At 38.1% G+C, this 23,262-nt stretch overlaps 1 protein-coding gene across 1 annotated transcript in view; it reads right to left on the reverse strand.

Moving 5' to 3' along the window:
- Window positions 1-23,262, reverse strand: part of DCC (DCC netrin 1 receptor) — a 1,173,370-nt gene that overhangs the window by 308,352 nt on the left and 841,756 nt on the right. The window contains exons 10-12 of the mRNA XM_034996274.1: window positions 8,547-8,695; window positions 6,742-6,880; window positions 178-227 (exon numbers count right to left, since the gene is read on the reverse strand). Coding sequence (XP_034852165.1) covers window positions 178-227; window positions 6,742-6,880; window positions 8,547-8,695 — 338 coding nt within the window. The remainder of the gene's footprint in view (window positions 1-177; window positions 228-6,741; window positions 6,881-8,546; window positions 8,696-23,262) is intronic.

The following is a 23,262-nucleotide window of genomic DNA, read 5'->3' on the forward strand; positions in this document are numbered from 1 at the left end:
TCCTTTAATTAATTCAAGTGTGGTTGAAGAAGATGCGCAATCCATGCTGCTCACTCACTGTGCTCTTCTGGAACATTCCTTCACATGGAAACCACCAAGCACCCAAGGAAATGAATGAATGGGGCAAGCGAAAATTACACATGTAGAGATGAAATAGTGAACCTTTCCGTGACTTACCCTTGAATTTACTACTTCCAGGGAGACGTTCTGAGGCGGGGCACTTGGCACTAAAAGGAACAAAACAAGGTGATATGGTTACTGCCAAAGTCAGAAAAGAGAAACTACAACCCTCTGTGAAAAGAGAGAGCGTGACTTTCACAGTTCATGATGGTAATTAGGTAGGCTGATCCAGGTGGCACTTCAAAATTTTCCTGGGGAGATGAAAAATAACTGCCTCTGTTTATTTTTTCTCACTTGGTAGGGCCAGGCATCCATATAGGGAGCAACGCCCCCCCCCCCCCAAACTGTTAGGCAAGAGAGCACCTGCCATGATACCAAATACTGCCATTTAATTACGGCTTTCTTGTTATAACCTTCCCAGAGAAACCAATAAAAATACACAGGAGATTTCCTAGAGTGGTTCTAAAGGCTTAAGATATTGTGTATTTCAGGATCTGAATGGTTTTATTATAAAATATGTCATTCTAATGGTCACTCATGTTGCTTAATCCCCTTACTGCAATCTTTATTATCTCTTAAAAAGTGAAAAGAAATACATGTGTCTTTTTATCTGTGTGTAATTAAACCTATGTGTCATAGATGCAAGCAGGTTATCAAATAGCTTTCAGTGAGTCAATTCCATGAACAAAAAAAACCCAGTTTTTTTTCTTTGTGGATTTTCTAGGTACTTTTTTTTCTCTTGTCTGCATTTTGATTGCCCCTTTCCTTCATGGAAGAAGGAAGAACATGTACAACTTTCTTTATAATACTTGTAGTGAATATTTACTATATCAAAAGGTGAATATCATCACGTGAGTAATTCAGACACCATTCACTAAATGGCCGTGCTGTGTCAGATACTTCCTAGATGTCTTAGATGAATCATAAACAAAATAAAGCTTTCTGCCCCACAAAATAGAAGTAGCATTCAATAAATGCTTAACACATATTAATCTGTAAAATGAGTAGTCCCTATTTTGTTCATGAAAAATTGATTAATTCAACAGAGAAGAAATGCTTTCAGCATTTTCAAGAATTTAAGGGCCCTTTTCTGTTTGAACTTGGACAATTTCTACATTTCTTGAGGGTACTTATATTTTACCCTGAATTCATTTATGCCCTACTCTGAGTTTACCTTTTGAAAAGTAATCACCATAAAAAAAAAAAAAGAAAAGTAATCACCATGAGGGCACGATACATGTCTGATTAATCTTTACAGCCCCCAAACTGACATTCAGTTAATAGCTACTGACTCAATGATTACATGAACAAATAAATACTTACTAAAATATTAGCTCCTAGGCCTTTCTGGACACCATAGGAATTACAATAAATTACTCTGTTTTCATTTTCAACTTCTTATCTTAGTACTTGGTGAAGGTTGTGGGCAATGTAACTTGTAACAAAAAAACACTCACCAGAGGCTTGTTTTCATGAATTAGGTCAACAAGAATTCTTTCAGAAAATATTTTATAATTTAAGGAATAGACTTTATTATTCAACTTATTTTAATTCATATTATATTTCCTTTCAAATACAGAATATAATCCCCACAGGGTCCAGGATTCTTGTCCCTTTAGATGCTGAATCCTCAGTATCAATAAGAGTGTCAAGTATGTGGGTCACATGCAGCAAATTTGTGTTGAATTAATTAATTAACAGAGAGATTATAAGACATAATAAAACGTTTTTCATACTCAGGGTTTTCGTCATAACAAGCTTTCTTTTTGCGGTTTTATTTTTTTTAATTAATGTATGACATTCATATGGTATAATGCACAAATCGTGTATGCATGATTGGATAAAGTTAAATGTCTGTGGGTGTGTTCACATTTAAACACCACCTAGATCAAGATATAGAATATTTTCAGCATCCTGGAAAGTTCACTTGGGTCCCTTCCTAATCAATACCCTTCTAAGGGTAACCACTATTCTGACTTCCAACACCATTGATTAGCTTAGCTTGCTTTTGAGCTTACTAAAAATGAAATCGGTTATTTTGTTCAAGCTGCTTTCTCTGGCTCATTATTATTTCTTGGGATTCATTCTCTCTGGTGCATCTTGCAGTAGTTTCAGTTCTTCTCTTTGTTTTTTAATTGGTCCTATGTATTCTAATACATGACCATTCTATTTTATATAAACTCATTCTGAAAGCATTAGATTACTTTCAGTTTAGGGCTATGAGAATAAATCTGCTATGAAAACTTTTGTACATGTCTTTTTATGAACAACTATACTCATTTCCTTCATTATATACCTAGGACTGGAAAACCTGGTAGCAGTGGAAACCCTTACGGGGGTTATAGATAGCTTAAATATAGCAAATTTCCAGAATGTCCATATTCTTACCAATCTTTGCTTTTTTCTGAATCTTCTTCATTTTAGTCACTTGGTAGGTATGTAGTGTTTTTATTTGCTTTTCCCTGAGGACCAGTCACTTGGAGCATCTTCTTACATGTTTTGTGGCATTTGGATGTCCTTTTTCATGGAGTTCTTAAAGTATGTGTGCTTTTTTTTTTTTTTAACAGATCAGTTTCCTTCAAAACTCATTTTCTAAAATTTTCATTCTTTTATATCTTATATTCCATTTTCATGTTACTATGATTAAAACATTAAGATTTTTTTCCTAAAGCTAAAATAGTGAGAAGGGCTCTCCTGCATTTGGCAACCTTCCTATCTTCTCGACTCTTCCCAACTGTTACACTAATGAAATGGACTTCCCTAAACTACCTTCACAGACCCATGGACATCCCATTCCAGTTTTCAGGAAAGGGTATAATGCAGAGGCTTTAATAAGACCATCTCCACATTCTATTTCTTTTTTTTTTTTTTAAAGATTTTATTTATTTATTTGACAGAGAGAGAGACAGCGAGAGCAGGAACACAAGCAGGGGGAGCGGGAGAGGGAGAAGCAGGCTTCCCGCGGAGCAGGGAGCCCGAGGCGGGGCTCGATCCCAGGACCCTGGGATCATGACCTGAGCCGAAGGCAGACGCTTAACGACTGAGCCACCCAGGCGCCCTCCACATTCTATTTCTAAAAGAGGAAATATTAGAGTAGGCTGGAAATAATAACAATGTGTCTGCCATCAGAAAAACTGAACAGGATGACATCCTCACAATGAGGAAGAATTTAATATAATCCATATTCAAATTACTCTGTAAAGCACTGAAAATTAAAACAGGCACCGAAGGAAAAAAATGCAAAGTGCTCCACCATATAACTTCACAAACTTGGAACACACTGGCTATTCTTGCTTTACCTAATCAGGAAAGAAAGAGAGTTTCTCCTAGAGCATTTTTGGTTATCAATCTCCACTCCCTCCCTCTCACTATCAATTCCCCTATTATTGAGATACAGAAGATAGGATTAGATGCTTGGTGGAAGTAAATGGAATCCACATTTATTTGAGCTTTTCTGTAGTTGATTTCCCAAGATGTTTCATTGTCTCATGAGGGGAAGAGGAAGGCCATAGTTCATTTTCTTCTCTTCAAAATGTCAAGCAATTATCATTTACAATTGCTCGTTAAAGCCAATCAGAGGCATTTGGTCCAGAAACTCCCCTCAATATGGTGACACATGCTGGTTTGATACATATGATGATGATGCATTTGTAGAGTAGATAAAATTCCCACATTTGTAAATGAATCTCCATATAGACAGGCACCTGAATTCCTCCCCTTACCAAATGTGTGCTGTCCTGTACACATAATTTATAGGTTGAAATGACCGACATATAATTACAGGCTTTGTACTTCCAGCAATTAACATGAGAAATTCATTATCGAATAAGAGAAACTCAAGATTTTTTCACATTAAATCTTGCTTCTTTTCTTACTAGTGACCTGGCCTGCTGCTCACTAGCTTTGACCTCTTTCTAACAGTTTTGTCATCTGTAAAGTAGGAAAAAAATTATAGTATCGTGAGGATTAAAGGTTCATGCTGCTAAGTGACTAGTGCGGGGCCTTGCACCAATAAGTACTCAATAAATACCAGTGACAACAGCAAAAAGTACATTCTTATAGTTAAGTTTGCCTATGAAATTGGGTCCTTCTACTTTTGGGCACAAAGCAAGCTGGCATGGAAATTCATAAATATTAATTGATTCATAAAATATTTTAATGACCTACAGTTGTCAACTAGTTCAAGAGACAGTATTTGAGAACAAACTGGCAAAATTAGTTACACTCCACACTAAATATTAGACTCCCTAGATCTGATATTCTAAAATCCCAAACGGTTTAAAGAAGTGGATTGTTGTAAACAAAGGATACAATAAGTGGGGGAATCTGAATGAAAAACAATTTTTCTTTCCAGAAAAACAACGAAAGTGGGCTAAGTTAGAGATGACAGCTTACCAGGATAAACATCTTCACATTTTATTCCAGCATTTTAGCATGGAATACCACTGGGATAATTAATTCAGAAAAAAAACCAAAACATTATTTGCATTTTATTTTGTTTTTATTCAATTTTTTATGGTCCCAATATAAATTTTTGTGGTAAGGGTTCCTCTGACCTGATAAGAAACACAGTGTTCTCTGTAACACAGATGCACTTAGACACAGTTATCTATTAAATTGGCCACATAAATGGGAAGTCCTAAAGATAAGTCTACACATACTAACAATTGTATTGTTTCCTGAACTGTCTGATTAATTCAGTAAATATTTACTGAGATGATGAATGCGGAGACGAATATAGCAGCATCCCTCACATTAAGGAACATGTAGTAAAAGGAGAAAAAATGACATGTACATTGCCAGAGATAGCATTTATTGAACACTTAAAAATATGCCATGCTCATATTTTAGGTGCTCACATGGATTAACCCATTCAATTCCCACATTTCCCTTTTATAACGTCCAGAAAGTCAAGGAGAAGACAGCTTCACGACTAAGGACTGGGAAGTAGGAGGCTCTGAGATGTGATGAAACACATCTCTGTATGATGTGTGACCTCCGCATGGACAGCTTCAATAGAGTGAAGACATCGGATTGAGCAGAAAGAAGGGGACTGGATAGTAAGAGAGGAAAAGCCGAGAGTGCAGGGGATTTTGTTGGAAATCAAAAGAGATGAATTGATTGTGAAGAGGGATGCAGACCAGGTCCAGGAGCCCACTCCAAGGGGGCCACTCAGTTCCTGCTTTCTCCTATCAAATGCATTGATAAAGACAAGTTGGTATCTGTTGCATAGTGACGCTTGTTGGGTTAGGGTCTTGAAATCCTTTTATTTAGTGACAGGCATTTTCTAAGTCCTACCTGTTGCAACACTTAGAGATAATAATTCTTGGACTAATGAGTAATAATCTACCTCTCTCACTTATGACATTTAAAACCAAAGTGAAGAATAAGGCCACACAGTATTACAGTTCAGAGTGTGAATGAAATCTACATAAATTATGTAAAATATTCATTTTCATTTGTTTTCCTTTTATTTTTATAATTATAAGTTGTGAAGTAATTTATTCTGCCAATAAATATTCTACTCTGTCTTCAATAACAGAATCAGATGGATGGGCATTAAAAATGATACTGAAGTGGTGTCACATATAATATAAAATTTTTTTTTAAGTTGAAATTGCAAATGAACATCACTCTTGTGTCTTTGCTGCACTGTCCTTAATAACATGCATGACCTTCCTCGATCCACTGATATTGTGTGAAATACCCACCCAGATACTTTTCCAGATTAAACAATGATGGATTGGTTAAGGAATCACAGGTTAAAGTCTTTTTTCCCCTTGAAATTCAGAAGATCAATAATTTATAGAATTATATACAACAGTATGGAAACCTTGCTGAAAAGAGATAGCTTGTTGCCTTTTTAATATTCATGGAGGCCATCTCTGCAATTCTACACCTGCCTGAATTTCCACTGGCCCCATATCATATACTCTGCTGACCTTTATTTTCACTTGTCATTAAATTTCCCGACATTTCCTTATCCTTTTCTTAGATCTCTAGTTTCCTCTGCTACTGCTTTGCCAAATCCATCTTTTTCATTAAGAGTTCTTCCTCTCTTTTATGATATTTCAGAAAGTATATCTAATATTTCACTGGTTAGACAAGGTACAACTAAAATTATGCATTGTCCTATTTAGTTTCAATACCTTCAATGCTGGATTATTTGGCCTAAATCCTTACAACATATTTTCAAATTAAGTGGTATATGTAGGAGGACTGTCCATCATTTACACTTTTAATCATCCACCCCCCCTTAGAATGAGAAATAAAAAGAAACAAACCAATGTAAATTAGCCCACACACATGCACAAATGTGTTTGTGTTTATAGACATAAAGAGACCCCTCCCCCCCACAAATAATTTGAACTCTTAGGCAGTAGCCACACTTTTGAAGATTACCTATTAGGACATCCTGACACAGAGTATATAATATACCTTTTAAAGTTTAACTTTAACTGTAATAGATAGTTTGAGTGAACGAGTCAAAATTTTAATTTATGCTAATATATGCCATAAAATTTTAATTAGAAAGCCTTGGAGATGCAATCTATGACATACATGCAATATTAAGTCATCATTGTCAAATATGCGAGTCAAGTTTCACTGTCTATAACTTACCATCAGAAAGTGTAACCACTGTTATGTCATCAGTAGATACTCCTGGCCCATAGCGATTATAAGCTAGGAATCGAAGAGTATATTCCGTGAATTTTTTCAGGCCTTCCAGCTTATAAGATAGTCCATCAACCTCTATATTCTGGAGACATAAAATGCCAAACTGTTATTCAGGAGGCACATTAAAGCAGAAATGGCAGCCATTCTGTGCAATCAGTGAATTGGATATTAGACTCTTACTCACTAAACTACGTTCTAGCCTCATAATGAGTTGTTGTAAAACCTAACTTGTGACACACACTCCCCACTAAATCCCAAACCATTCTGCAGACTCCTAGTTAAAACAGCACTGTGCTATTTTTACAGTCATTAAGTTCCAATGTGTTTAATGCCACCCAATACATTGAATGGTGTGCCATATTCCACCCACACCGAAACTCTGACAGGCAGAAGGCAGCCTGTGAATCCGTGGGAATAGAGTTGCCCCTCTACCCTAAGTGGAATAATTCACTAAAAAACAGTAGATTTCTTCCTTCCCTTGCTAAAATATAACCACAGTTCTTGAAACTGACAAATCCTTTGTCACAATCTTTGTGTCTCACAAGGCTGTGAGGTGCTATGGAATGGTTTTCAGTACTTCACTGATGCAGAAATGAGGTACTAGAAGGGACGGTCATTGAGAAATCAGAGCCAGTGTGTTCTAGAAGACATATTTCACTCTCCACAATGACGGTCACACTCATATTTGTCTCAGGTAACATCATTTCTGAATTTATTTAAGTGGGTTGGTGAAATCCATTATGGAAAAGCCAAAAATGTGTTGAAAATGGAGAGAATAGAAAGATGGAAGCAAGAGCTAAATTGCGTGAGGGCAGCAAACAAATAAAAGATGGGATGGATAATTATATAGAAGGAGATCTTAGTGATTCCTATCGTGCAATAGAACTTAGGGGCTTGAACTATTTCTCAATTGGACTGTTGCCAACATTTTTTTTTTTTTAAAGCAAAATCTCTATCATGCAATTTATGTGGAAGCATGAAGACCACTGTATGCTTGGCAAGGTTCATAACACACTCAAAGAACTCTGTTATCCCAAGGTGGGCTCTTGGTTTTTCTTATTTAACTGCTCACTTGCCTATAGATCTTTTTCTGCATGAGGTTGAGAATCTGGAAGTAAACATCTCAATAGTCACATATGTGTCACAAAACAGAATTGCTGAGTTTCATGTGTGTCCCCCTAAATACTTATTTATCTGAAAATCTAATTTTCCTATTTTCAGGGGTCTGTGCAAACCACAGATTAGAAGCAAAATGTAAGAAGGAGCCAAGTAGACTTCTGGAATGAGGTTTCCTGAAAACAATGAAAAGTGATAGGGGACTACAACCTCATGGTGAGGAAAGGACAGAAATAACTCAAATACATAAGAATGAAAAAAAACAAGTTGACTGAGGTCATTGAACAAAAAATCAGTCATCCTTAAGATAAGGACTTACGACGCAAATGCTTTCTAGGACCAGCTGAGTTAATACAAATGTGGCTAATGATTGTCACAGGCCACTCCCTACTCAGACAAAAAAGAAAAATGACATCTTTTATAGTGACTTTATCTCACTGCCCAATTGTCTTTCTTACAATCAGAATTCAATTAAATTGCTTAAAGTTTCTAATAACAAGTATTTTAAAGCTGATCAGCTATCCAGTTAACATTCTGGACTGGACTGTACCAAGAATTTGCAGATTTCCTCCTATGGCTCTGGTCCTAGGACATCCAATAGGTGGCAGCATTGGGCCCATTCCCTTGCCTACCTGTTCCTTTCCCGTGGACACCTCCGTGCAGAACAATCTGTAACCTTGGACTGGACCGTTTGCATAGGCAGGGGGTTCCCAGGTAATAAGAATTGAGGTAGGTGAGGTAGATACAGCTTGCAGGTTTTCTACTGGCCCTGGAACTTGCACTGTGTACAAAAGAAATTGATTAGTCTAAGAGGGTTCTTTCAAAAATAAGAAACATACATCTTTTATAGCTTAAAGATATTATAGCCCTACGTACTATTTTTAGAACCAAATGGGATAAGAAAATAAAATGTAAATATAAAGTAATAAATTTCAGAATCATTTCACTTTGAGATTCAGGAGGGGACTTATATTAATCTAAATTACTTATTTCATTTTTACAGTGGAGAAAAGTGGTCAAGGAATCTAAATGACTAGGAAAATGACAGAAAAAGTGGTGGATTCTTAATCTAAATTCTTAGTATGGAAAATTTTCTACTATGCCAGTATGCTTTTGCTTGTAATAACCACAGAAAGGAAAAAGAGAAAATACAATTAGAATATTTGTACATCGTGATTTTACTTATAATTCAAATAAGCAGCACAGCTATGGATAATGTACCACACCTTTATTTATGTCAGCATTTTAAAATCTTGACCAATTCTGAGTCCTTTAAATTAATTTTGGCATCAATTTTCAACTTCACTTTCTAGTATTCCATTTTCTCTCATAACTGCTACTTTACTTAATCGAGAATAAGTACCTTGTTCATTAAAGAAATTATATAGCACAGGTCCACAATCGCTTAACCAAAACACTTGTGTCCAGATGTGTTTTGAGATCTAGAAATTTTCAGATTTTAGAAAGGCAATCTGGTACCTGGGCAATGTTATATTTAACACCCCCAGTGGGGTCTATGGTAGCACCCTGTTATCAAATCATATATCTGCAGCAAAATATATGATATTCACATCAAACAGAATTATTAAAGACTATACATAGCATAGCATTAGCTCAGATCAAGTTTGGGTATGACATGAGTTAAGAAACTCTCAAATTCCAGATTTGCAAATTTTGAATTTGTGCATAATTTTTTATTTATGGACCCAAATATAAATATATGGTTTGTCAACTGAAAATCCAATACCCATGTTAGTTATCGTAAATTAAATGGTTTCATCATTGCAAGTATAACAACAATTTTATCTTAAACACCCTGTACATTTTCACACTGTACATTTTCTCCAGCCTTAAATACCACCTAGCTTTGAACAGATGCACAGTTTAGGCCTCTAATAGAATTTTGTGAGTTTGAATGTCCAGAGTAAAACAGTATGTGAAAACCTGGCTGACAGAGATCTGATAACACAACTCCTTAGATCAGTGCTGGGCCTGTGTCCCTGAATCTGTCATTTTTCAGAATGTATTCCATGGTATCCAGCCTCCTTAAGGCATCACTGCTCACACATTCATTTGGGGGAAATATATATATATATTTGTGTGTATATGCATATGTATATATTTATTTATTTATTTATAAATTAATATAAAAATATTTTAGATATATTTTATTTATCACCTTCACATATTTTCCCACCAGTCCCCAGATCTTAAGTATCTCTATTATTGACATTTCCTTTATTTCACCTTAACAAATGATTGCTAACGATTTCTTTCTTTTTTTTTTTTTTTTTAAGATTTAATTATTTATTTTTTTGTCAGAGAGAGAGAGAGAGAGAGCACAAGCAGGGGGAATGGCAGGCAGAGGGAGAAGCAAACTCCCTGCTGAACAGAGACCTTGATATGGGACTTGATCGCAGGACCCTGGGATCATGACCCGAGCCAAAGGCGGGCACTTAACCCACTGAGCCACCCAGGGTCCTGATTGTTAACAATTTCTTAAAAACTTACTTGAAGAGGGGGCGGAGCAAGATGGCGGAGGAGTAGGAGACCTGGATTTCGTCTCCTCTCAGGAATTCAGCTGGATAGGGATCAAACCATTCTGAACACCTACAAACTCAATAGGAGATCGAAGAAAAGAATAGCAACAACTCTCTCATCAGAAAAGTGACCACTTTCTGGAAGGTAGGATGTGCAGAGAAGTGAATCAGAGGCGATATTCGGGAGGATAGACGGCGGGGGAGGGACCTCTGTCGGCCGCTTCTGGCAAGTGAAAGAACCACGGAGCACAAAATCGGAACTTTTAAAAAGTCTGCTCCGCTGAGGGATGTCACTCTGGTGGCTAAGCGGGGGGTGGAACCCTCCGGGACAGTGTGGTCTCAGGACCCTCGGGGTCACAGAAAGACCGGGGGTGCCTGAGTGCGGCAGAGCTCCCAGGTATTGGAGCAGGGAAGCCGGCTGCAGAGGCGGAGCCCAGGCGCGGGCTCTCAGCTCGGGGTTGCCATAAACCGTGATCCGCGGCACAGTCGGGCCCCTGCTCCTCCAGCAGGGACCCAACAAGCGGCAGATCCGGGGAGACTCCCCTTCCTCCCCCGGGAGGAGCCACGCGGGAGGGCACCGCAGGGATCTGCTGGGTTTGGAGACTCCAGCCGGGGTCCGGTGCCAGAGATAGAAACGCGTGGTCACAGGCCGGGCGAGCACGGAGTGCGGCCGGAGAGCGGGGAGACGGGAGTGACTGACGGCTTTTCTCTGGGGGCTCACTGAGAAGTGGGGCCCCGAGTTCTCGGCTCCTCCGGGGCAGAGATTGGGAGGCCGCCATTTTCACTCTCCGCCTCCAAAGCTGTACGGAAAGCTCGCAGGGAACAAAAGCCCCGGAGAGCAAACCCGAGCAGATGACTTAGCCGGGAGGGGGCAAGGGTGGGGCAATTCCGCCTCCAGCAAAGACATTTGGAAACCACGGCAACAGGCCCCTCCCCAGAAGGTCAGGGAGAACAGCCAGCCAAGACCAAGTTTACCGATCAATGAGAATGGCAGAACTCCAGCGCTAGGGGAATACTGCACATAGAATTCACGGCTTTTTTACCATGATTCTTTAGTCTTTCAAAGTTAATTGTTTTTAACTGTCTTTTTTTCTTTTTTTTGAATTTTTTTTTCCCTTTTTCAACCAACATCTTATCAATCCCTTTTTTTAAAAAACATTTTTATTTTTCATTCTTAGAGTCATATTCTATCCCTTCATGGTAGTTACCCGTATTTTTGGCATATATATAAGTTGTTCTCTCTTTAAAATTTTGAGATAGTTTCTTCTAACAGATCAAAATATACCCTAAATCTCTAGTATATGTTTTTTTCTACTCCCCTGCCTGATCACATTCTCTCCCTTTTGTTTTTCTTTTTTCTTTTTTTAAATCCTCTTCTTTCTTTTTTCAAACAACTTCTTATCAATTCCTTTTATAAAATTTTTTATAATTTCCATCTTTATAGTCATATTCCATCCCTTCATCATATCAACCCTTATTGTTGTACATATATGAGTTTTTCTTTCTTTAAAATATTGGGAGGCACTTTCTTCTAAAAGACCAAAATACACCCCAAATCTAGTGTGTGGCACTGATCTATATACCAGCCTGATCATATTTGATCACATTCTGGTTTTTTTTATTGTTGTTGTTTTGTTTTGTTTGTTTTTGTTTGTTTTTATCTTTATCTTTTTCTTTTTCTTTTTTTTCTTTTTCTTTTTTCTCTCTTTCCATTTCTTTTTCCACTGCTTCAGGTCTTTTCTGATTTGTTTAGAGTATATTTTCTGGGGATGTGGTTACTCTGCTAGCATTTTGTTCTCTCATTAATCTATTCTCCTCTGCACAAAATGACAAGATGGAAAAAATCACCTCAACAAAAAGAACAAGAGGTAGTACCGACTGCCAGGGACCTACTCAATACGGACATTAGTACGATGTCAGATCTAGAGTTCAGAATCATCACTTTAAAGATACTAGCTGGGCTTGAAAAAAATATGGAAGTTATTAGAGAAACCCTTTCTGGAGAAGTAAAAGAACTAAAATCTAACCAAATAGAAATCAAAAAGGCTATTAATGAGGTGCAATCAAAAATGGGGGCGCTAGCTGCTAGGATAAATGAGGCAGAAGAGAGAATCAGTAATATAGAAGACCAAATGATGGAAAATAAAGAAGCTGAGAAAAAGAGAGATAAACAACTACTGGATCACAAGGGCAGAATTCGAGAGATAAGCAATACCATAAGACGAAACAACATTATAATAATTGGGATCCCAGAAGAAGAAGAAAGAGAGAGAGGGGCAGAAGGTATAATGGAGCAAATTATAGCAGAGAACTTCCCAAATTTGGGGAAGGAAACAGGCATGAAAATCCAGGAAGCACAGAGAACCCCTCTCAAAATCAATAAAAATAGGTCAACACCCTGACATCTAATAGTAAAACTTACGAGTCTCATAGACAAAGAGAATATCCTGAAAGCAGCACGGGAGAAGAGATCTGTAACCTACAACGGTAGAAACATTAGACTGGCAACAGACCTATCCACAGAGACCTGGCAGGCCAGAAAGGACTGGCAGGATATATTCAGAACACTAAACGAGAAAAATATGCAGCCAAGACTCCTATATCCAGCTAGGCTGTCATTGAAAATTGAAGGAGAGATAAAAAGCTTCCAGCACAAACAAAACCTAAAGGAATTTGCAAACACAAAACCAGCCCTACAAGAAATCTTGAAAGGGGTCCTCTAAGCATAGAGAGAGCCTAAAAGCAACATAGACCAGAAAGGAACACAGACAATATACGGTAACAGTCACCTTACAGGCAATACAATGGCACTAAATTCAGATCTTTCAATAGTTACCTTGAATGTAAATGGGCTAAGTGCCCCAATCAAAAGACACAGGCTATCAGACTGGATTAAAAAACAAGACCCGGGCACCTGAGTGGCTCAGTTGGTTAAGCGACTGCCTTCGGCTCAGGTCATGATCCTGGAGTCCCAGGATCGAGTCCCGCATCGGGCTCCCTGCTCGGCAGGGAGTCTGCTTCTCCCTCAGCCCCTCCCCCCTCTCATGTGCTCTCTCTCATTCTCTCTCTCTGAAATAAATAAATAAAATCTTAAAAAAAATAAATAAATAAAAAACAAGACCCATCGATATGCTGTCTGCAAGAGACTCATTTTAGAACCAAAGACACCCCCAGATTGAAAGTGAGGGGGTGGAAAGCCATTTACCATGCTAATGGGCACCAAAAGAAAGCTGGGGTGGCAATCCTTATATCAGACAAATTAGATTTTAAACCAAAGACTGTAGTAAGAGATGAGGAAGGACACTATATCCTACTTAAAGGGTCTATCCAACAAGAAGATCTAACACTTGTAAATATCTATGCCCCTAACATGGGAGCAGCCACTTATACAAGCCAATTAATAACAAAAGCAAAGAAATACATTGACAACAATACAATAATAGTGGGGGACTTTAACACCCCCCTCACAGAAATGGACAGATCATCTAAGCAAAAGATCAACAAGGAAATAAAGACTTTAAATGACACACTGGACCAAATGGATTTCACAGACATATTCAGAACATTCCATCCCAAAGCAATGGCATACACATTCTTCTCTAGTGCCCATGGAACATTCTCCAGAATAGATCACATCCTAGGTCATAAATCAGGTCTCAACCGGTACCAAAAGATTGGGATCATTCCCTGCATATTTTCAGACCACAATGCTTTGAAACTAGAACTCAATCACAAGAGGAAAGTCGGAAAGAACTCAAATACATGGAGGCTAAAGAGCATCCTACTGAAGAATGAATGGGTCAACCAGGAAATTAAAGAAGAATTAAAAAAATACATGGAAACCAATGAAAATGAAAACACAACTATTCAAAATCTTTGGGATGCAGCAAAGGCAGTCCTAAGAGGAAAGTATATAGCAATACAAGCCTTTCTCAAGAAACAAGAAAGGTCTCAAGTACACAACCTAACCCTACACCTAAAGGAGCTGGAGAAAGAACAGCAAATAAAGCCTAAACCCAGCAGGAGAAGAGAAATAATAAAGATCAGAGCAGAAATCAATGAAATAGAAACTAAAAGAACAGTAGAACAGATCAATGAAACTAGGAGCTGGTTCTTTGAAAGAATTAACAAGATTGATAAACCCCTGGCCAGACTTATCAAAAAAAAAAAAAAAGAGAAATGACCCAAATCAACAAAATCATGAATGAAAGAGGAGAGGTCACAACCAACACCAAAGAAATACAAACCAACAAAAAGGAGAATTACAGACCAATATCCCTGATGAACATGGATACAAAAATTCTCACCAAAATACTAGCCAATAGGATCCAACAGTACATTAAAAGGATTATTCACCACGACCAAGTGGGATTTATCCCTGGGCTGCAAGGTTGGTTCAACATCCACAAATCAATCAATGTGATACAATACATTAACAAAAGAAAGAACAAGAATCATATGATCCTCTCAATAGATGCAGAAAAAGCTTTTGACAAAGTACAGCATCCTTTCTTAATCAAAACTCTTTAGAGTATAGGCATAGAGGGTACATACCTCAATATCATAAAAGCCATCTATGAAAACCCTACAGCGAATATCATTCTCAATGGGGAAAAACTGAGAGCTTTCCCCCTAAGGTCAGGAACACGGCAGGGATGTCCACTATCACCACTGCTATACAACATAGTATTGGAAGTCCTAGCCACAGCAATCAGACAACAAAAAGAAATAAAAGGCATTTGAATGGGCAAAGAAGAAGTCAAACTCTCACTCTTTGCAGATGATATGATACTTTATGTGGAAAACCCAAAAGACTCCACCCCAAAACTGCTAGAACTCATACAGGAATTCAGTAAAGTGGCAGGATATAAAATCAATGCACAGAAGTCAGTGGCATTCCTATACACCAACAACAAGACAGAAGAAAGAGAAATTAAGGAGTCGATCCCATTTACAATTGCACCCAAACCATAAGATACCTAGGAATAAATCTAACCAAAGAGACAAAGGATCTGTACTCAGAAAACTATAAAATACTCATGAAAGAAATTGAGGAAGACATAAAGAAATGGAAAAACGTTCCATGCTCATGGATTGGAAGAACAAATATTGTGAAGATGTCAATGCTACCTAGAGCAATCTACACATTCAATGCAATCCCCATCAAAATACCATCCACGTTTTTCAAAGAAGTGGAACAAATAATCCTAAAATTTGTATGGAACCAGAAAAGACCCCACATAGCCAGAGGAATGTTGAAAAAGAAAAGCAAAGCTGGCAGCATCACAATTCCGGACTTCAAGCTCTATTACAAAGCTGTCATCATCAAGACAGTATGGTACTGGCACAAAAACAGACACATAGATCAATGGAACAGAATAGAGAGCCCAGAAATGGACCCTCAACTCTATGGTCAACTCATCTTTGACAAAGCAGGAAAGAATGTCCAATGGAAAAAAGACAGTCTCTTCAACAAATGGTGTTGGGAAAATTGGACAGCCATATGCAGAAGAATGAAACCTGACCATTTCCTTACACCACACACAACAATAGACTCCAAATGGTTGAAAGACCTCAATGTGAGACAGGAATCCATCAAAATCCTAAAGGAGAACACAGGTAGCAACCTCTCTGACCTCAGCCGTGGCAACTTCTTCCTAGAAACATCATCAAAGGCAAGGGAAGCAAGGGCAAAAATGAACTATTGGGACTTCATCAAGATAAAAAGCTTTTGCAAAGCAAAGGAAACAGTCAACAAAACCAAAAGACAACTGACAGAATGGGAGAAGATATTTGCAAATGACATATCAGATAAAGGGCTAGTATCCAAAATATATAAAGAACTCATCAAACTCAACACCCAAAGAACAAAGAATCCAATCAAGAAATGGGCAGAAGACATGAACTGACATTTTTCCAAAGAAGACATCCAAATGGCCAACAGACACATGAAAAAGTGCTCAATATCGCTCGGCATCAGGGAAATCCAAATCAAAACCTCAATGAGATACCACCTCACACCCGTCAGAATTGCTAAAATTAACAAGTCAGGAAATGACAGATGTTGGCGGGGATGCGGAGAAAGGGGAACCCTCCTACACTGTTGGTGGGAATGCAAGCTGGTGCAGCCACTCTGGAAAACTGTATGGAGGTTCCTCAAAAAGTTGAAAATAGAGCTACCATATGATCCAGCAATTGCACTACTGGGTATTTACCCCAAAGATACAAAAGTAGGGATCTGAAAGGGTACGTGCACCCCGATGTTTATAGCAGCAATGTCCACAATAGCCAAACTGTGGAAAGAGCCAAGATGTCCATCGACAGATGAATGGATAAAGAAGAAGTGGTATATATATTCAATGGAATATTATGCAGCCATCAAAAGGAATGAGATCTTGCCATTTGCAACGACATGAATGGAACTGGAGGGTGTTATGCTGAGTGAAATAAGTCAAACAGAGAAAGACATGTATCATATGATCTCACTGATATGAGGAATTCTTAATTGTAGGAAACAAACTGAGGGTTGCTGGAGTGGGGAGTGGGGCGGGAGGGATGGGGTGCCTGGGTGATAGACACTGGGGAGGGTATGTGCTCTGGTAAGCGCTGTGAATTGTGCAAGACTGTTGAATCTCAGATCTGTACCTTTGAAACAAATAATGCAATATATGTTAAGAAAAAAAAAAAGAAGAAGAAGAAGGTAGCAGGAGGGGAAGAATGAAGGGGGGGAAATCGGAGGGGTAGACGAACCATGAGAGACGATGGACTCTGAAAAACAAACTGAGGTTTCTAGAGGGGAGGGGGGTGGGAGGATGGGTTAGCCTGGTGGTGGGTATTGAGGAGGGCACCTTCTGCATGGAGCACTGGGTGTTATGCACAAACAATGAATCATGGAACACTATACCTAAAACTAATGTAATGTAGGGGATTAACATAAGAATAAAAAAAAATAAACATCCTTGGATGAACAAAAAGAAAACTTACTTGAAAATCATTTTAAACCTATAGAAAATTTTAAGAATGAAAATAGTACATAGAACACCCATGTTCCCTTTTAATCAGGTATACATATATTCTCTATCTCTCTCTCCATATATACATATATGTTGCATTTATCATATAAAGAGAAACAGAGAGACAGAGATACAGAGACAGAAAATCTGAATCTATCCAGATGAAGTTACACAAACTATGGCTCTCTACCCCCAAATGCATATTTCCTAAGCATTAATGTGTATGTGAATAATATGAACTTCAGTGCATTTTATACTAATACAATACTTTCACCTAATCATCAACTGCATTCCAATTGTGTCAACTGAACCCATAATGTAATTTATGTAGCATTTTCCTCTCCAGTTCAGGATCCAGTCTGGGGTCAAGTTTGCATTTCACTGTCATTATCCCCTTAGTTAGCTTTATGCTGGAAGATTTCCAATGCCCATCTTTATCTTTTAGGTCATTTATACTTTTGAAGACTATAGTCTTTTTTTTTAAATTAATAGATTACTTATTCGGGGTTTGTTTTTGTTTCTTTGTGTTGGATTTGGGTTATACATTCTAGACTGAAATGAAACATGTGTGATGTCTGTCTCCTCAGGGCATCATGTCCAGAGGCATAAGACCTCTCTCCCTTCCTGGTTTGTTATATTAGTTCTGAATACCTGGTCAAGGTGCTGCCAGATTTCTCCACTGTAAAGTTAACTGGTTCCCCTGTATCCCTCCTGACCCCAAAACCCTGCTCTACTCCTTACAACCAATAGGCAATTTGTGGGGAGATACTATGTCAGGACCATATAAATATCATATTATTTATCAAAATCCCTTAGAATTAGCACCTATTATAGTTTTTGATAAATCCATTTTCAGCATGGTGGTTACAAAATGTGTTTTTTTTATTCAAGCACTTCCTCCACATTAACCATGTGGCACTCAACATTCTATTATAAACAAGAACCATTTTCCTTTTTTTTTAAGATTTTATTTATTTATTTATTTTAGAGAGAGAGAGCGCACAAGCAGGGGGAGAGCAGAGGGAGAGGGACAAGCAGACTCTGTGCTAAGCATGGAGCCCCATGTGGCGCTCAATCTCAGGATCCTGAGATCATCACATGAGCTGAAATCAAGAGTCAGATGCTTAACCTACGGAGCCACCCAGATGCCCCAAGAACCCTCATTTCTATTTATGTATATCTTATTGGCATGGGCACATGTATTTCTACTTTTTTATGGTCTATAATTCATAATTGTCCCTAATTATTTTGGTGTTCAAGTTGTCCAGTTCAAATTTGGCCAGTGAGGTCCTCTTTAAGTTGGTTCCTCTGTCCTTGTAACATGTCTCATCATTTACTGGAACACTTTCTGTCTTCTTAGCATAATATATTCCAAGCTCATCTTGATCCTGCCTCAGTTCTGGAATCAAACATTTTTCAGAGATGTCTCCTTCCTTTTAGTGGGGAATGATATTCAAGACAAAGATCTAGGTGTTAGCTATGTTCATTGCTACTTGGGTGTCTTGCTTCTAGGTCCTATTGGTGAATGAGAAACAGGAATGTATATACACTTATACATACAGAAATGCATTCATGCATACATATACTCAAATATACAGGTACACACATATATTTTTCACGACTCTACAGAGATACCTCCCATTCCAACCCATCTCTATAGAGTTTATTCTTGCATTCCCCATTCCTTTTATGTCCTTTCTTCCATAGGGAGAATTCTGGCTCCCAAAGAGTTGTATTCTGACAGACACTTTATGAGAGGGCCCTCACCTTGGTACTATTCCAGGAAGGGGTAATTTTTCTATGGAAAATTCTTTATTTCACAAAGGTGACTTTAGTAGACAATACTATACAACAGTGGGGAGTCTTGCCTGTGTCAAAGTTCATAGTGATACAATTAGAACTGTATTATAATGAAGCAGACATTTTGCATCATGGGGGAAAAAGTCAAAAGAAAAGCTTGCCCACTGACATTGTTCAACTGGATTTTCAAAGTACGTTTTAAAGAACAGTAATAAAAAATTATAATTTTCATGCTTCTATGATTATTGATATATTCACAATGACAATACAAACATTTTAAGAGGGGAGGTTGTCTGATTTGGAATCTATTATTTTTCTAAGGAAGAGAGACAAAGAAAGGAGCAAGAGAATTGAGACTGAGTGACCTGCTTGAGTTACATGTTGAATGTGACATAACCAGGATTTTTTTTTTTTAAAGATTTTATTTACTTCTTTGACAGAGCAAGAGAGCACAAGCTGGGGGAACAGTAGAGGGTGAGGGAGAAGCAGGCTCCCCACCAAGCAGGGAGCCCAATGCGGGGCTCGATCCCAGGACCCTGGGATCATGACCTGAGCTGAAGGCAGATGCTTAACCATCTGAGCCACTCAGGCGCCCCTAACCAGGATTTTTAAATTTCACAGAGCATATCCTTTGTGGCCCAGTGATGTATAAAGTATTAACTGAATGTGCTCCTTCTAGCTCTCCTGTGGCTAAACTAAAAGGGCACTGCTTACTAAAAACATGGCTCATTCTGGAACTCAAGACTAAGATTTAAAAATGGCCAACATCCAAGGCCATTACTCCACATTCAAGGAAGGTTTCCCAAGGCAGAATGACTCCAAAAGGCCTAGGAGATGACTGAGTCTCCCTTTATTGGAGAAAGGAAGGGAAGACAATGTTTGGGAAGATTCTGCTCATCTGTTCCACTGGAACACAAGGGGGTAATGGGAAGAAGAGCAAGCCACCTGAGAATCTGGAAGGCCAAGCTGAGGGAGCCACCTAGCATAGTCGGGATGGGAGTACACAGCCCACCAGACTAGGTCTATGCCAGCCTCGTAGCCACTTCAATCAGGCATCATGGAGAGAATAGACAGACTACCCAGATGTCTACAGCTCAAGGCAGCATCCCCACAAAGACTACCAATAGGCCACACTCCTCCCTTGATGAGCCTAGGGAGGGCTGCTTAGTGTCCAGGCTTCTTGTCAGGAGAATGGTCAAAACACTCCATTTAGTTTCCCAAATAATAGGAGCAGTTGTCTTCTCCACAAGGATATACACAATGCTAGGCATACGCAACATATTCAATAAGCATGAGTCAAATGTATATAACTTGTATACAATTATCAAACGTTACCCTAAATAACAAGCCTAGGGATGCCTGGGTAGCTCAGTCAGCTAACCGTCTGCCTTAGACTCAGGTCATGATACCAGTGTCCTGGGATCAAGTCCCACATCGGGCTCCTTGCTCAGTGGAGAACCCGTTTCTCCCTCTGCCTGCTGCTAGCCCTGCTTGCACTCTCTCTCTTTCACACACACACACACACACACACACACACACACTCTGACAAATAAATAAATAATATCTTTAAACAACAGTCCTAAAATAAAAATAGCTACTCTGCATAGTCTAACTCGTTTGATTTTGTTAATTCAGGATTGTTACTCCAAGTGATCAGAAAACAGTGTTTTCCTAACACACCTGATGAGAACTAAAGTTGGTATATATGTCCATGTTTGTTGTATGAACGTGAACCTAGGTACACTTTGACCACTGTGTGATTTGTTTATATGCATATATACCTTGGTTACCTATAAGACAACATCAGGTGGTAAGTAACTGAGATTCAGTTTACACTGGTAGTGCCTACTCTGGTTGTCTGTTCACAATTGAATTATTCTCCCCTCCTAATGGTCATTAGACAGTATCAGGGAAAAACATGTGCTTGGGATTCCAGAAGAATTTTAAGCAGAGGTAATAGACACCAGAAGTAAAAAAAGAACATTCAAAGCATTTGGTGTAAGTGTGCGCTAACAGCAGTGTGTGTTTTCATCAATTCCAGCCAAATGACAACATTCTATTTGCTGTTGTAAGGTTTCCACTTGGCTTTTTCTGAAAAAGGATTGCATCTTTGTACTAAACTATTTCCTACTTCAACTTTTTGTTCTAAAATATAATTTGTTTTATGCTCTGATTGCATTTGTTGATTTTCTTTAACATTGTCATGTATTAAAATTAAAATACCATGATGTTGTTGTTGTTGTCCCAAGTAAATATAAACATTAAAACATCAAAGAATTAACATCAAATAATACATTCATCATATATTAAGACCAAAATACTGCCTGCGTATGGAATATTTTTCTTTACAACATTCCTGGCTAGTGTCAAGATTATTTATGCTAGTATATGCTTATTTTTCTTCACAACAGTGCTATACATTCAAATTCGTGAATTCCCTAATATTTTCCTTTTGAATTATAGCCCAAACGTAGGTGTGTGGATAATATACTGTGTTTTATGTTAATTATGGAGGTATGCATGTATATATTTGTGTATTTATTCAGATCTATATCTATATATTTAAGCAAGCTCATATAGTTTTATATATGTGATGTATTATATGCATATTAGGAGAGACAGAAAAAGAGAAACAAAAAATGTTCAACAATGGGAATTATATGTGAAATCGATACAGTTAACAGCTTCAGCCTTCCATTTCATTACATTTTAGTATGTCAGTCAAGAAACTTAATGGCCTTAACTGCTCATCATTTCCAAGATGTCTTTAATAATCTCCACTGATCCCCTCAGTTGGACAATAATTTTGTGGCAAACTGCATCTAATTTCTCTTCATCTCTATCAGAGTTACCTATCTCTTCAAAGAATGGCAAGATTTCAGAATAGATGCATAATCTATGCAAGTAACTCATCAATCAACGTCAGCTCAACCAACCACCTTTTTAAATGTCAATATTTCATTTCAGTAGAAATTCATTATAGCACCTGCACCTAAGAACAAACTAAATACTTATGTTGGAGGGAATGAGTTGTATTACATGTCACTATTTTCACTGGGGACAGTAATTTCTCACTATATATATAAATGTATCATGTAACAGAGCACTTTATAATGAGACCTTATTGGATATTAACCCCCAAAATGGCATATAAAAGTTAGCTGAATCTTTAATACAGCATCATTTATCATATATAATCATACTGAAGACAGAATGTGTGTTTGTATTGTATATGTGAGAGTGTATGTGTGTGCACAAGTGCAAGAGATAGAGAGAAAGAGGGAGAAAGAGGAGAGACTATCAGTTTAATGAGCTATAATTGATTAAGATGAGGGTCAGATAGTATAGTTTCTTGCCCCAACTTTACTTATGATAAAGACCAGTCATTGGCATCAAGGAGTCCATGGAGCCCCTGAAACTGCATGCACATTTTCAAGAATGTACTGTGTACATTTTTTAGGTGTAGTGCCCATAGTTTCCATCATTAGGGTCTATGATTCCCCAAGTGGTAGCTCCCAATGGATTAGATAATATCTCTGGCTTCTTTTGGCTCTGAAAACCAATGATTCTTTTTTTTTTTTTTAAGATTTATTTATTTATTTGAGAGAGAGAGAGTGCGTGCACATATGCATGCACGAGTGGGGAGAGGGGGAGAGGGAGAGACTCTTCAAGCAGACTCCCCACTGAGTGCAGAGCCGCATGCAGGGTTGGATCTCCTGACCCATGAGATCATGACTTGAGCCAAAACTAAGAGTCATGCTTAACTGACCGAGCCACCCAGCGCCCAAACCAATGATTCCTTAATATTGATTCATTTGTAATGATTGTTAATTATTTTATGATGGGAAATATGGCAATAGTTTCAGTTTAAAGAGACATCTTCAACTTTTAATAAAATTCAAAAGCTGAAACATGTTTAAGAAATAGACTTTTTCTATTTCATTTTCTAAATCATAGGCAATTCAAGGCATTTGAATTAATCTGGTTTAATTCAT

Source organism: Mirounga leonina, unplaced genomic scaffold (genome assembly GCF_011800145.1).
Source record: "Mirounga leonina isolate KUSES-001 unplaced genomic scaffold, KU_Mleo_1.0 Mir_93, whole genome shotgun sequence".
Classification (NCBI taxonomy): domain Eukaryota; kingdom Metazoa; phylum Chordata; class Mammalia; order Carnivora; family Phocidae; genus Mirounga; species Mirounga leonina.